Here is a 16,377-nt window from a genome sequence, read left to right on the forward strand (position 1 = left end):
GATGTGTAATCTTTTCATCCAAAATTGTAACATTTTCAAAATAATTTGAATAATTCATTCTGCTTGTTCCCCAAAGTATTGAAATTGGAGGAAAACATTCAAAAAATGCACAAAATTGGTACAACCAAATCATCGAATATGTACAATTTATGTGCATTGCATGATGGGAAAAGGTAGACTGGACATGCATGACATTTGCGTCAAGTGAAGGACAACAAGAATTGCTCATACAACAGTTGTGCATACTTGAGTTAAAGGTCAAAGGTTACTAGTTGACTTTTTATGAAAGATTATTTTATGTACAATAACGTAGAATCTCTGTACAACTATATTCCTGCTGATGAATGAACAGTTATCTATAGATTGTTCTATGGACATAATACAGGTTTGTTGATGTTATGTGATACATTTGGATGAATTACACAATACAACTTTCAATTGTTTTCATATCACAGCCTAATGTTGGTGATCATTTCAAGTCCCATGTGAATAACATCAGAAACTGCCCTATTTATAATGATTCTGTTGAAGCAAAGAGCGAGTTTCTAATTATACTGGCCAGTTCTCTACATTAACAGCTCCCCATCAAATTAAAGGATTCCCCCAAGATCCACATGTAGAGGAATACTTTAATATCAAATGCCTCTGTCAACTAGTACAGTGACCCCTCGCTATGTCACAGGTGTTGGGATCCAAGAAAAAAAATTATTGAGAACAGACTGGTAACTTTCACTTAAACATGTTAGTCAGTTGGAAACGAGGGACCAGTTATCAAGTTTGAACAAAATTCGTTCATGTACCAACGAGATCCAGGTCCACAATGATGAAAATGTGCGAGTGTTATTCATTTTTGGCCCTATAATGGCTGCCATTCGGCCATTTTGAATCAGATCAAAAAACAAATGCAGATACATATGTTCGATCCATGTATGCGAGAAGTTTTAAACTTGATCGATCAAGGCATGTCAGATATATGGATCCACTACTTTATTTTTTTAAACAAAATAGCCACTTTTTAAATTCGTAAAATAAATTAATGTGCATCATGGTCTATATTTGTTCAATGTATCCACAATGTTTTAACAAATCTCTCCATACACAAGTGATATCAGGTTTCAAAATGGTGAAAATGTGTTATTTGGCCATCTTGTACTAATTCTACTCAATGATGAGGCGCATGTATTTTACCAAGGTCAAATACTAACCTATTGGTAGATGTGTATATAATTCATTTCTAAATCAAGTGCAGTTAGACATACATGTACGTGCGTTTATTTCACATTTCCATCTGCCACTTCTATTGATTTGTTCATAGATGCCCCTCCCCCTGCCATTATATGACTTTAATATATGCCCAACCTTCACAGAAAGACCACCTCCCAGCTATGGATCGATTCCTTGGGTGACCATTATAGACAGGTTAGACTGTAGTGTGTTTATGGGGTATGTGTACATCAAGTTTGCAAAACAGTGCAATTAGGATAATAGTAAGGACTCTAGATATAACACAAAATAAAAATATTTTTTTTTTCTATTCTTTAATCCCATTTTAAGGTGAAAAAGCTGACATACCAGATACATACTGATGCTGTTTAATTTTAATTAATAAACACTATTCTAGAATCTCTGTACTTTGAAGTCTACAAGATCCTCTACAAAAAAGAATTACAATTTCTTGCTCTATTAGAATAGCAACTATATGCAGGACCATTAAAATTAAACTTATTTTGACCACAGTTGTACCACCACCATTTATGCAAGTCTATGCTTATTACGGCAACAGAACAAAATTTCTTTTACAGAACATTTTTTTTTCTATAATTGTCGCTTGTCTACAAGAAATAGTTTCCTAGTATACTGGTCATCTGTGTCTACTTCCGCATACGAAAACTTGCGTGGCTCAAGAAATTGCTGTCAATTCAATTGACCAGTGAATTGTTTTCCCATGATTCAATCAGGGATTTTTTTAAACAGGGGTGCAGCGCCCTCATGCCATGGCCATGCACCCCTTATCCTGGGAAGCAGATCCTCTGGCAACCATAAAATTCTGATTGACCAGGGATCACATGTGGCCAAAGTCTTCAACTGTGACCTGTCTGATAGTAATTTTGGCTCGAAGGAAGCCATAGAATGCTCCATTTTAGAATTAACAAAAACTGCACACCCTGGTAGGGAGAATCCTACCCCCCCCCTCTGCTGGCACCGCTGAAATGCAGTGCTCCCTCTTGCAGTTTTTTTCTAGAAAAACCCCTGCAACTCGTAATTAAAATTTGAATGCTTATAAAACTGCCCCTAGAACCTCTGCATTTGTAGAAGATATTACTGACCTCAGGAAGCACATAGGCTAACTCTATTTATATACGATAGAGAAAATTGCCTTCTTTATCATAAAACCGATTTCCACTTTTGATAATTTTCATGGGTTTTGCGTTTTTTAAGAATTTTACGTCAGATAACTTGAAGTCATATTCTTCATCACCAATATGAGGATCATCAATTTCATCCGTGTTTTCATCGTTATCATCTCTAATGTCAATTTCTGATATGTCAGAATCATAAATTGTCATATTATCAGTCTTATTTTGATTCTTGATTGCTTTCACTGCATCAGTATTCAGCTTTGTATCACTGTGTTCCAATTTTTGATCAGATTCATTCAGTTGTTTTTGTTGCAATTGCTGAAGTTTTTCAGTAACTTGAACACTTGTAAGTGCAATTTTAGTAAATGTACCAAGTTGATTATTTTGAAATTTTAATTTTGAATGATGTTTTGTTTTAGAGATCACCATCAGCGAATCAACTTCATCATCAGCACCGCTTTTCAATGTTTTTTGACTTTCCTGTTTTTCCTGCGCCAGTAACCCAACATTACTTATCACCACCTCATCTTGTTTCCTCGCTCTCCTTACATTTGGAACATATTTACTTTTTAAAATCCTAATAACGGCAATTTCAGAAACATCAAAACTTTTCGCTAGGCGCTTGACAGTCCACTCATCGGGGTGTTCTTGACTCAGGTATCTTAATTGTTTCATTGCATCTCTGCTTAAAACTCTCACTTCTTTGAAACCCTTGGATAGTTCTTGTGTTGCTCTTGCTCGTATCATACCATACTGACGACGCCTGCTTTCTCTACAACATAGTAAACGTAAAATTGTGAATTAATAGCTTTATGCAAAGAAGATAAAAATGTTTATATTGGAACGTTTTGATGAAGGTACTGCATTAAAAGCAAATCTCCAATAGATGTGCATTTAAATAAAAAATTATTTGTGGTATACTCTAACATTAAAAAATTACATAATTTGATCATAGAAACACATCATCAACTTGATGATAGAAAGCAGGTGTTGGCACAAGTGATAACGGGGGGGGGGGGTTTACTTTAACCAATGCTTCAGAATGAGATGGTGACCCCCACCCTTGCATGCCTCATATGTGTATTTCTGCATTATAAGTTAAATAATAGAACAGATATAGGAGTATGTCAAAAAAATATTTGCCACCCCGAGATTTCAGATGGGTGATCTTTTTAGTGCTTACCTTTCGATTGCTCCAAGGTAATTTGGATCATCATGTTTAACATCCTCCTCGTTCCTCGCCACCCGCCGCTTCATGTCATTTAAGACTCTCTCATATGAAGTGTATACTGCTGAACTAGATATGCACTTGGCGGACTTAACTTGTTTATAACTTAACTTCACCAGTTGTCTTACAATCATTATACCTGCGGAAGATGGCGTCATTTTGAACTAAAAAAAACACACAATCCAATGTGCGTGCGATCAAGTCTTTGACTCGTACAGCTGTCTATTTGCGAGCGTTATGTTACTACTACTAAATCAGAGGTACGTGTACATTTAAATATAGAATTATTATATCATATTAGAATATACGTTATCAGAAGTTAAAAAACGTATACCATGCTGCGCAGTGATAATGGACATAGCAATCAAATCAGTATTATCAGAGGTACATTACCTCTGGTATTATAATGAATGAGATAGACTACCGTAGTGCCGCGAGATTTCACGAGATTTGGACGAAAGTGAGGCTTCCGGTGTTCGAGGGAAATCCCATTTGAAAGTTTGTTTACCAGCTTTACCGTGTCGTCTTGTTCACTGCATGTGACTTGAACGTATCGTATTTCGACAGAATGGAAAGCTCAAAACCACCAAGAGATGTTATTCCAGAAGAGATTTTGACTGACCTTTGCAGGTAACTTACTTTTTTTAGTGTATCATAGTAGTACTAAAATCATATTATCATGGGCAAGTTGTTGCCTGTAGTCCTGGTTTGGAATGACACTGACGATGATTGCGGATAGGCCTCTCTATCCTTGACCTTGACCATTTGCCTTCATGAATTTTCCGTGGTCTGAGAGGTACATGTATACATAGGTTTTGGGCTGTCGTTTATCCAGTAAACATACCTCCGAAACGTCCAGGGTGGTCCTGAGATTTAGTATAGTGTATTTATTTTAAGTTTTGCTGCAATGAACGCTGATTATAACATTTTTGTCTCCAGTACTCACGATTGGGTGGAAAAAAAAACATTACAATTCCCCTGGGGGATATTCAAACGGCTACATGATACATGCGTACTAAATGCATCAAAAGTTCAGGTCAAAACCATTAAATAGGCTGTTCAGAAAATTATTGTTTTTGAATGTCAATTTCAATGGAAATCAAAAGACAAATCTACAACAGCAAACTTAAATAGGGGATTACTTCCTGCCCAAGAGTAGACTTCTGTATCAAGTGTGAATCTGTTTCAATCAACTCGCTGGACAGTGTGAAAAACTCATTGTTCGTATCAGCTTTTTCAAGACTATAGTTGGCTCCTCACTGGTCTGGAAATAGCTATTGCTTTAGGTGTGAATCTGCAAATCTTTCAGGACCATCTGTACATGGGCCGATTGCTGAAGAATTGTAGCTCTTTTTGTGTCGGCCTTTAGTCTGTGTGATGGTAAACCGTATGGTAAGAGTTTAATAAACATATTATTAATTGATGACTGTACTTGTATTTGCGATACCATTTGGCATTGTACATCTGTGTTTTGCAAGTATATTGGAGGAACCTCAACCCTTCTATGTTGATAAAATCTCAATACTGTAAATGCATTTACTATACACTGGGTTTTAATTTTGCTATTTTCGCTGATACATGTAAGTAAAATCTGCTAAATTAAATCGACGTGAACATGAAAAATAACAATAAAACTCATTGTTTTCTTGACAAAATTTGTGAAATTAAAACACAGTGACTATACTCAAAACAACAAAATAGTGAAATAAATGGTTTTACAGTAACTAAAAATAACAAGTTTAAGTATACCAATTGTCTGTGAGCTCTCGTCTCACTGACTGGTCAGTGCATTAGGATTTCTGAATTTTTGGGTTATCATAACCCAGGGATTGCGTTAACCCCATATTCTGCTTCCTGAACTCCAATTATTGAAGAAGGACCCAGTTTTTCAGGAAAGCAGGGGTCCAATCTCTAATAAATTTATCCAGGGTCAAATTTCAAATTCTTAAAATTTTGTAAGTGGGACTCATCTTGCTGAGACACTAGCGCAATTCCATTAATCCATGATTTTGTTTTGGTTTATTATTTTGGTATTCTGATTTTGGTTTCATAATTTTTTTTACCGACATGCACCAAGTCTCAACTTTTTATGGTTTAGTCATTATTACACACAGTGGTGCACAATAATATTTTGGGGTATTTTGGCAAAATACCACTTGGTTGAAAGTTGAATAGTACATGTATTCAAATACACACTTCCAGTACTGTCTCAGTCGAGTACTAGTGGTAAGTACTGGCCCTGCCCCTCAAAATTAGGCAAAAATTACACAGGTAGTAAGGTAAGGTTTGTAAGTAAAAGGGTAATTCTTTCTGTGTTATTATAATATGACATTTAATTCTATACATATTTGTTTTTCTTGTTTTCTTTAACAGTCGATTCCTCATCAACATTCCTGGAGAAGAAAGAGCTGATCTGGTCAGAGTTTGTTTTCAGATTGAACTAGCACACTGGTTTTATTTAGATTTTTACTGTATAGAGAATCCTGAATTGCCTACCTGTGGAATCCGTGAATTTGCCCAAGTTAATATCCTTTTAAATTAACTCTTGGATGTGGTATGTGTAAAAAATATAACAGTGAAAGTGTTGAAGATATTTGTTGTGCATTGGGAGGGGATGGCTATAAAAAAAATGCAATACAATGAGTAGTGCCTACTGGGGGACATCGGACTTTGTAGCAAAAATAGAAAACATTTTGGGCAATATCTGTCAATCATTACTCTGATTTGCAGCCGATGTTTATATTTCTAGTTACAACTTATGTAAATGTGAAAACAAAGTGTGTAACCTATTGTAGAATGTTATATCATGGTACATCTTAGTACATCCATGGTTATATCTATATCTAGTACTACTTCAGCGTCAAATCAGTGCCTGGAATTGCTGTAAATTTTACTGTTTATCCAACAACTCAGAGCAAAGTGTTCTTTACTCTGTAATTCTCTAAAAGAAATCTTTGAATCACAATTCCCGAATTACTGTCAGACACGATGTAATTCTATTTGCACATGCGTAACCTACACAGCAACGGGCGAGGGTAGGACAAAAATATAAAAAGTCAAAGAAACACCGGTAGACATGCAACCCGGATTATGTCTGCTGCATATTTGAAATGAGGGCAGCTAGAAGAACTATTTAACACAGCTGAGAAACACGGATTTCCAGTTGAAAAAATATTTTCAGAGTAAATAGACTGAAATAGAGAATGGTACATGTGTGTTTCGCAGAGAAAATATGGCCGTGACATAGTTTTTCAACTCCCAAAATGCCCACAAAAAATATGTAAATATTACGCTATAGCCAAAGATAATTTGCATGCTTGTTATCCTTGCTTAGGCAGAATAGTGTGCACATTTTCAGAGGCTGGTACAAGTTAATTGAAAAGATGATGGCAGTCTTATTTCAGGTGAATTTTTACGATGTGAGTTGAAAACATTGATGTTTGGTGTACTGCGATTCTGTGTGTTAGGTACATTCAAAAGCTTCCGCTATGTTGACCCCAGGTTTCGCAATATGCGCAAGCGCACAAACGATGAATGCGCAAGCGCTGTTCAATTCAGGAACCAGGAATTATTGGTTTATAGAATTGCTCAATGCCAATTTACAGCCGTTTGTAAGACTCTTGTGACCCAGATATTTTGTGCTGCTTCAAGCAGTTCCACTACATGTTTGTTTCTTTCAATAACATTTGTAGTAAAAAAATATGATTACAGTTTTTGTATAATTTGTCATGAATAATAATATATAGCACTCATTTGGGCAGACATATGTTATTTGTAGCTAAAAAGTACCAGCTTCTTTATTGAACACTCTCTGTTATATTTATGTGTATGGGTGTAAGCTCCTTGACTACTAATACTTTTCAGACACTGTCCTTATTTACATGAACACTCTCAGAATGTCAATGAAATTATTGCCAATTGGAAAGATTACAAGATGAGTGTACCAACTCACGGTGCTATAATAGTAGATGAAACATTACAACATGTAAGTTTACCTGCTGTTATTAAAGGGATGTTATGGTAGCAACTGTGGGAAAATGAGTTAATCAGACATTCTCTAAAAGTTACTAAGCATACTACCATAACAACCTATACTTTATCTAAAATTTTAGATATAGGTGAACACCGTAGTGGATATGCTGTGTCAGTGTTCGTCTATATGAAATACATGACAGTCCTGTTGCTACCGCGTATCATATGTACTATGCGAGGATACGTGAATTACTTAATTATTTTTCAATTGCATGCTTTACTGTCATCGTCGTATTATTCTGAATATGTCATCGCATATTGTTTCGAACATGTGACTGCCATACTCTTTCGAACACCAAACAGCAACATTGCCAGCTAAGTTGCTGTCTTGTTCGTAATGCGCATCTCTACACTGTTACATGATTTGTAACAAACCTTTTTTATGAGGGTGTGCTACTAGTATTTGGCTAAAGGTTAGCATTGAATGACGTGCATCAGACGTGATGTGCATTAGACTGTGCATTAGACATCTTGTTTTGATAACTTTTCCATTTATTATATACCGGCAGTAATTGAAAGGCAATTACATCATAATCTTCTATTTATATTCACAATGTTCAAGTCCCCCCACTCCTTGTTTGACATCTCCTGTTGAGGTTGGTTTGGTTCAACTTGTTCTAATCGCTTCATGACTGTAGTACTCTAAATTTCAGGAAACGTATCAAAAATAGAATTGACTTAATTTGTTCAGGGGCTGTTGATTCACGACATGCAAAATAGGATTCCAAGGCAGGTCTTAAATATAGTTTATATATTTCTTTATATAGGTATTATTGGTACAAGGCTACTGGGCTAAAGCTAGCTGGGGGTTTCCAAAAGGTAAAGTGAACAAAGATGAAAGTGAACATCAATGTGCAATCAGAGAGGTACGAGTAAATATTCTTTGTGTTTTATTATACACTGTGTTGAAGTTTCTCCCAAACTCGGGTTGTTTTTTAGGTTCAAGTTACTGAAAGTATTTACCTTGTTTTATATACCGGTATATACTTTCATGGTTGTTAAAAACAATACAAAGCATGTCACTGTCAAACCTGTGTTTAGGGACTTCATTAAAATGATCTTTATGGACAAAGGGGTATTTTAATGATATAATATTTCGTATAGAAAATAATGATATAAAACTGCAACTGAAACAAGTTTATTTATGTTGATCAAAATCAAACAACTTTGACTTGAGAAAATTAAAAATTCCTTGAATTCTAATTATTATTTTTGGCTCTAAACAAAGGCCAATCTGCAAAAATGTTGCTAAAACGCTTGTCACCTAAACAGTTGGTCTTTTTATATACACAGGTTGCTCATACATTATGTTTTGTGACGAGGTACCATGCAACTAGGTTTATTGTTTACAAATTATAATCCACGACTGGCAGGATGCGTGTCGGTCGGTACATAATTATAATAACAACTGGACAATAGTCCTGGTCGGAAGCATTTCCGTGGTGATCGCTAATTTTGACTGCCGGTCGCGGCCGACCGCCGCCGACCAGCGTGGCGAGATCCCTGCTAATAAGGGTCACTACAGGCAGCTGGTCACTAACACAAGTTTGACTGTAGTATCTGATCGTCTTTTCTATTGCCGAGTACTGTTAAATAAATAATAATTCAGAGAAAATGAATTTCATACAAAACACCCAAAAAGTTCTTTCAGTGAAAATTAATTCCAGCTAAAATATTTTACAGTACTATGCACCATGTGTTTTTAAAGCATTCTATATCGGTATTTGTGTTTCTAAAAACATCAACATGTGTCAAACTTTAAATTACTGTTGAATACTTTATTTTCGCTGGAGGGATGATTCCGTGAAAATAAAATCCAGCGAATATACTTTTTTTCGTATATTTCACATTAAACTCATCAAAAATCAGTGAAAATAAATTCCATACAAAACGCCCAAAAATCCTTTTCAGCAAAAATTTATTCCAGCGAAAATACAGTATTCCACAGTAAATTTTTACAAATTTTCTACCTAATATGCTTGATCAAGTAAGAGAGACCAAAAAAAAAACAGACATACTAAAAAATAAAATTCTGTCATTTATTTGAATCTGAACCTGAAATACAGAACAATCTGGAGCTAACTTCTAAATTGTTTATTTCATGTTCACCAATTGTAGGAACTTCATGTAGTGAAGTCCTACTAGGCAAGTTCAGTGTTTGTATTTTCATAAATAAAAGTAATTTACTTCTCATCAAGCGTATAAGGTAAATGGTGAAATAAAACCTTTGCTGAATATACGACTTGTGTTGCCATCAGTTCATGATCTTGTGCGCTTCCATCACACAACCTCAGTGCACAAAAGCTGTATCCAGTCCATGAAGATTACTTAAATATGACGGTGTTTGCTAACATTTTTTCTTTTATATTTAATAGGTTTTAGAAGAGACGGGCTTTAATATCAGTAATTACATAGACGAAAATGAATATATTGAAGAGCGAATAAATGAACAAATAGTTCGACTGTATATTATCCCATATGTGCCAGACGACACTAAATTTCAACCCAAAACAAGAAATGAAATAAAAGTGAGTTGTGTTTGTTTGTGCATTGTTATCACTGTCTATATTAATTTACTTTCTTACCGATCAAGAAAAATGAACAAAGAGAAGAAAAAGATAAAGCATGGTTGACTCCTATTTTGTTCATACAAATGTATTTCATCATTTAGAAAGAACTTATTTATATAGACTCTGTTTCAAATTTGGTATTTCTTTGTTATTTTCTTTCAATTTACCCAATGTAACCTACTTTTACATAGTGTCACTGTCATTACCATGCATCTTGTTTTATATGGGGTTTGGTGTGAGATAAGTATGGTTTCACTATGCATTTGTGAATCTGATGTATTTAGCAACTTCAGTGATTGTCCTTGTCCCAACATATCCTAAAGTGATTAGGGGTTTATATTGACTATTACCCACGGTCAGTGTTTCTCAAACTCCATCAGGATTCTTGATCTTTACTTGCAAAGTAAAATAAATGTTGTCAATATTGTGATTCTCTCTTATTAGTCTGTTGAATGGTTTCTAGTGGATGATCTACCATGCCATAAAAGAGACTCTACTCCTAAAGTAAAACTTAATATGAGTGCTAATAATTTCTTCATGGTCATACCTTTTGTCAAGTAAGTATACAAATATTTAATTTGAAAGAATACACTAAACTGTGTTGTAACATTTATGTTCCAGTAAATTTTTGACCTGTGTATATTTTGGTCAGTTTAGCTTCAGTAGATAAAATGTGCAAATCTTTCCTTAAAAAATGTACAAACACATTGTGGTGACAAGAACTGACCTATAATGTATTTTGGTTTGTAATTTGCTTTCTTTATTATGGTGACAAGAAGTATATGCACCCCATACAGACACACGTGACCTACTCAGAACACCTTTGACACATGTGACCTACTCGGAACAGCTGTACCACATATGACCTACTCAGACCAGCTTTGACACGTGTGACCTACTCAGACCACCTTTTTTCACATGTGACCTACTCGGACCACCTTTGACACATGTGACCTACTCGGACAACCTTTGACACATGTGACCTACTCAGACCAGCTTTGACACATGGGACCTACTCGAACCACCTTTGACACATGTGACCTACTCGGAACACCTTTGACACATGTGACCTACCCGGAATACCTTTGACACATATGACCTACTCAGTCTCCCTTTGACACATGTGACCTACTCAGACCACCTTTGACACATGTGACCAACTCAGACCAGCTTTGACACATGTGACCAACTCAAACCAGCTTTGACACATGTGACCAACTCAAACCGCTGTTAACACTTGGAACATGCCCAAACCATACTTAACACCTTTTACAATAATAATAATAATACTAAACATATTTATTTACCTTCATGTTTTCTTCCAGACCTCTAAAGAAGTGGATTGCAAAGAAAAAAGGCTCAGGTGATTCACAAGAACTAAAACAAACAAAACCTAAAACATCCGTCATGGCGGCCACCATGAGTGACAATAAACAAATGACAGACAAACAACTAGCGGATCAACGACGACAACGCCAACAACGGCTGTTTGCACAGGCAAATAAAAATGAATTTACGGACTATTTGGAGCTGAAAGAAGGTCCTGGGAGTGGTGGTGTGAGAGGATCGTTACCACAGCAACCAAGGGGCAGAGGAAGAGGAATGACACAAAAACAGTACAAAATTTTGGTAAGTGAATTTTTGATCTCATCCATGAATGAATATTGTTGAGGTCTTTCAATGTCTTTTTCTTTTAATAGATAACCATGTTTCTCTTCACCACAGTACTGTATATATGCAATCAATAGTGATAGAATGGATTTGTAGTGACATAATACTGTGAATCATATTAAATACCACCAGAGACAATTTCTTTGTAAATTTTATATGACAGTGAAAATCATGAAATTTTGTAGTAGTAAAAACTTCAAATTGTAGAAATACCATGGAAATCAATCGGTTTATAGTATAATGTAAACTACTGTAGAATAATTTATTTTCGCTTGGAATTTATTTTCTCGCTATTTTTGCTGAAGGGATGATTCCGTGAAAATAAAATCCAGCAAATATACATTTTTTCCTATATTTTACATTAATCTCATCAAAAATCAGTGTAAATAAATTCCAAGCAAAACGCCCAAAAAGCCTTTTCAGCGAAAATAAAGTATTCCACAGTATTTGTTGCACACAGCCATATCGTCTCAAGTATGGAGTAATATATATGTTCCTGTTAATGTGTCAATGTGTGATTTATGTATTATGTAACTCAAATTAAGAAATGAACATTTTAAAATAAGAGTACAAAATATGAAGGTTGGATATCATATGATTTCCAACACTTGAAAATTTTGAATGGTGCTGATTTTTAAATTGATAGCCCATGCATGTCTTTTATATAATCATGATCTTCTTTTCCAGGCCCGTGATTCTGGCAAGGACGCAAGGAGATCGCTATTTGATGGTAAGTGTAGCCAACTACATGTAATTATGCATGTCAAAAAGTTCCTGTTTGATGGTCAAATCCTAAGATTAAAATTAATGCTAAGTTGCGGCTGATCTGCACTGGCTTGGAAGATGAATTCTGATTGGCTAAAAAAACAAAAAAACTTGTGGCGTTGAATGCACGTTCATTGTCAGTATTGTTATGCAAATTCAAACTAGCTAATCATTTACAACCTTCCGAGCCAGTGCAGATTAGCCCCTAAGTTGACCTAAAAGTTTGCGTTTATAGTTTTTGAACTACCGGTATTGTTGTACAGACGCCATCACATAGATGGCTCATTGACCAAACTGAGTACACACATTCACAAACCAATGTCTTGTATTTTTATTTTCACACAGATAAAAAGTCAGACTTGGTTTCTGATGTCCAACCTGATACGGATCATCCTTTCACCTCTAGAGCTTTTCAGAATTTCGAGTTTGACTGGGATGCCATTTTAAAACATTGTGAGTTCCAGCCCAAACTTTTCTGACAAACTTTTCTTGGGACAGTTATTCAACATAAAAATACCTTGTACTATTGCCATCTATAGAGTCCGCATGCATGAGGAGCCAGTGTCAATCATGCATCAAAAAAAAACATACCATTATCTTTCAAGTCTAATTATAATGTATTTGAAAAATTTTGAATTTTTAAATTTCATATTTGCTCTATGATTAACACATGTGCGTACATACATGTAATTAACAAAGGTGTATCTTTGGTCAAAAAGGGTCATTTTAATAATCCAGTATACAATGAATGCACGTTTTGGTCTATGTGCTTTTTAATAGAACAAATATGGTATAGTGTTTTTTTTATTCTATATTGCAAGTGTTACAGATATAATACTGCAAAGAAATCTAGGTTATGATCTGAATTGTACAACCACATATTTTGTTGACATAAGTAACTTATTGTCACTGACTTGTCGGAAAGTCTTTCGATATCACCCAAACGAACTGGGAAAATAAATTCAGACTAAAATATTCAACACTAATCTAAAGCATCTGGATAAATAGATTGGCCCTTGCAGGCAATATATTCTATATATTGCCCATCTGAAAATTATTTACCCTATTTTAGGCTTTTCATTTGAGTGCTGACCATTATCGGTATTTTATCGGCTTTGCAGAATGGAGGATTATGGGTATGAACTGTCTGTTGGTGTTGTCATCCGCGTTTTTAATGTTAACTAACTCTGTGGTTGTAGTGTTGAGTAATTTTTATCTAGTCGTCATCAAACTTGTATATGTATAGAGTATTAAGGCTACTGTATTTGCTCAATTAATAGCGCATGTCTAGAGGAAGCTGTACTTTGACCACACATTGATTTATTTTGATCATAAACATATCACTGTTATTTATATATGAACTAATAATAGAACAAATATGGTTACCTTAAAATCTCAGCCTCATTTTATCTGGCATGCGAAAATAATTTGATTTTTGCATGTAAAACAGAACTTTGAACGAAATGTTAACAAATTTCCAAATACTTCAATTCATAACAATTGCTTTGATTTTTTTCAACATTATGCACAGACCACGACATTGGTGTCACCGAGAGGAGCGCTCTCTGAATTATTACATTTTCATTTAAAGTTCTGTTGTCACAGCTAATGATTATGTTAAAAATGTGACTGAAAAATGTCTACTTCACTTCATGCTTCTTTACTGTGCAAGACTGTGATTTGAGCCTTAAGTTTATTTTATGAGGTTATTACAAGGATACCGCAAAGTATGAATGAAGGCAGTACAGTAATCATATCAACAGACACATAGCGGAGTTCATTGTATTCCTGTACTGCCTGAGTGCATACTTTGCGGTATTTTCATGATAACTGTATTATACATCTTTTGCCTGCTTTTAGTAGTGTAATATTTTAATAAGATAATGGCTCAAAATAGCAACAAAGATCATTTTGTATTGTGCAACATTTGTTTTCAATATCTATATCTATTTTAGATGTGACATAAACGCGATGCACAATTTCTAAATTCAAACATCGTCAACAACACTTTCTCACACATTCATGCAGCATTTTATGAACAGGTAACTTCTATTGTCTGTCAGATGTATAATAATGAATGATATATGTTGAAAATGACGATGCCTTAAAGTGTGGTAGTCGTCGCGCTGTACATGTGCAAGATATATGGGTCTCATATAAACAAAGATGGCAACTTTGAGTATTGCTCAGATCAACGAGTATGAACTGGACGTTACCAAGCTTTAATTAAGTAATTTTCATGTGATTGGAAGGTATCGAAGGAGTCGCCGGCGGTAATCAGTGCAAGTCGCGCCAAGGTCAAATTTCATACTTGTGATTTCCATTTGAAGAGCGTATTGGATTGTGGGAAAATAAATATTTATCAACACAAATGTCGCACATGCACAGCACGATGACTACCGCGCTTTAAAGTTTTAGTCTATAGCTAATGACATGCTTACTTACCATATCTGATTATGGTAGCAAAGAATCATGTACACTTTCAGATAAACTAAAGGAGTAGTAAAGAGTAGCAGACAATCAGTTTTTTTTATATATATATATATATGGGGTTTATACCCTGAACAGCAAATTGCTGTTTTTTTACTTTTTTTACCAAATTGAATGTATGTACATTAAAACTTTAAGACTTATAACCTTGTATCTGCATATCAAACTTTGTATAATGTTAATGCAATATTGTTTCTCAGTAAAATGATCTGTTATGCTATGATTATCAAATATGTCCTGCCCTCAATCGATGAGTACGACTGTTACATGTAAATGATAGACAGTTGAAAGTATGATGATGGTATATGGATTTTGTTTTACAGCCAATTCATCATTTTAGATTGATGGGTGACCAGAATACAATAAATAGCCATTTTTTACATCACCTCATGGTTTGAGGGCATGTTCTCAATATCTTGTGATACTATTTGAAATATTGAATCGCTGAGTTCATTTTTTTTTCAAGACAGTTCTAAGCAACTTTTATAGAATTGTAAAAGATTGAGTAAATTAAACTTTACTGCTGGTCTATAGTTTGTTGATTTATTCAGAGTTGTTTTATGTTCACTACATTGGAATTGGTTGCGTTATCACAAAACATAACTGTTTTGCCAAAACCCATACCCATATATTTACTCTATCCAATCACTATTGTTTTTATCAATGTCTTTGTATACAGAGCATTAGTGCACGAAGTTCAAATGTAACTAAACAAAATATGCAACACTCGCCTGCCGACAAACGTTCGGAAATAGTCCTCTGCAACTGGAACACTAGATATATTATATTGTTACATCGATTTCTAACAGCAAACACTCAAAAACCCCGATGACTTCTCTACAGCGAACAGCTAAAACTAAATCTTTTGCACATTTCAAAATGACAACTTCTGGGGGCGCTGTTAGTATTTGCATAATTGTTGTTCTATTGTTACGTTTTCCAAGGGACATTGCACGGCGGCTATTTGACTATTCAAAGCGTGGTGTTAGTTGTTTAGTATATTGTCACGCTGCTGCAAAGCTGAAATATACAATATGCCAAGAGATTCGGATTGAATCTTAGTTTTTTACCCTGCCCATTTTGATTAGATATAATATTGTATTGTTGACTCCCACGTGCAAAACACACAATGGGACGAGTGTGAAGACAGTGTACAGTTAGCTTGGCGCATGATTGATGTACTTTTCGGCTTTCCATTGATTTTTCAAGAATTAATCATCACCTTATAATGAAACAAATGTGCCCTGGAACAATACACAGA

General features: G+C 35.0%; 2 protein-coding genes across 3 annotated transcripts; one reads left to right on the plus strand and one right to left on the minus strand.

Annotated features, from left to right (window-relative positions):
• Positions 1-1,244: 1,244 nt before the first annotated feature.
• Positions 1,245-4,042, minus strand: LOC100378953 (neugrin-like). Of its 2 annotated transcripts, none has more exons than XM_078007629.2 (3): positions 3,982-4,042; positions 3,544-3,727; positions 1,245-3,132 (listed from the first exon to the last, which is right to left on the minus strand). In XM_078007629.2, the coding sequence occupies exons 2-3, from the start codon at positions 3,720-3,722 to the stop codon at positions 2,355-2,357; spliced, it is 957 nt and encodes a 318-aa protein (XP_077863755.1). In that variant the 5' UTR covers positions 3,723-3,727; positions 3,982-4,042; the 3' UTR covers positions 1,245-2,354. The 2 variants fall into 2 exon arrangements, with proteins under 2 accessions (XP_077863755.1, XP_077863754.1); XM_078007628.2 differs by lacking the exon at positions 3,982-4,042 and adding an exon at positions 3,923-3,951.
• LOC100366293 (m7GpppN-mRNA hydrolase-like) lies at positions 4,027-15,647 on the plus strand. The gene is made up of 9 exons (XM_006814079.3): positions 4,027-4,218; positions 5,962-6,113; positions 7,446-7,573; positions 8,388-8,486; positions 9,996-10,148; positions 10,635-10,747; positions 11,516-11,819; positions 12,549-12,591; positions 12,972-15,647. Exons 1-9 carry the CDS (start codon positions 4,157-4,159, stop codon positions 13,103-13,105), a joined length of 1,188 nt encoding a protein of 395 aa, XP_006814142.1. The 5' UTR covers positions 4,027-4,156; the 3' UTR covers positions 13,106-15,647.
• The last annotated feature ends 730 nt before the right edge of the window (positions 15,648-16,377 follow it).

Source organism: Saccoglossus kowalevskii, chromosome 13, assembly GCF_978046115.1.
Source record: "Saccoglossus kowalevskii chromosome 13, keSacKowa6.1, whole genome shotgun sequence".
Taxonomy (NCBI): Eukaryota; Metazoa; Hemichordata; class Enteropneusta; family Harrimaniidae; genus Saccoglossus; species Saccoglossus kowalevskii.

Excerpts from the sequence above, each read along its gene's own strand:
- LOC100366293 (XM_006814079.3), top strand. The coding sequence starts at position 4,157 with ATGGAAAGCTCAAAACCACCAAGAGATGTTATTCCAGAAGAGATTTTG. Across the intron at positions 6,114-7,445 it reads CCGTGAATTTGCCCAAGTTA|TTTTCAGACACTGTCCTTAT; the intron begins ATATCCTTTTAA and ends GACTACTAATAC. Across the intron at positions 8,487-9,995 it reads ATCAATGTGCAATCAGAGAG|GTTTTAGAAGAGACGGGCTT; the intron begins GTACGAGTAAAT and ends TATATTTAATAG.
- LOC100378953 (XM_078007628.2), bottom strand. The coding sequence starts at position 3,947 with ATGTCCATTATCACTGCGCAGCATG. Across the intron at positions 3,728-3,922 it reads CATTATCACTGCGCAGCATG|GTATAATGATTGTAAGACAA; the intron begins GTATACGTTTTT and ends CATCTTCCGCAG. Across the intron at positions 3,133-3,543 it reads TACCTTGGAGCAATCGAAAG|AGAAAGCAGGCGTCGTCAGT; the intron begins GTAAGCACTAAA and ends ACTATGTTGTAG.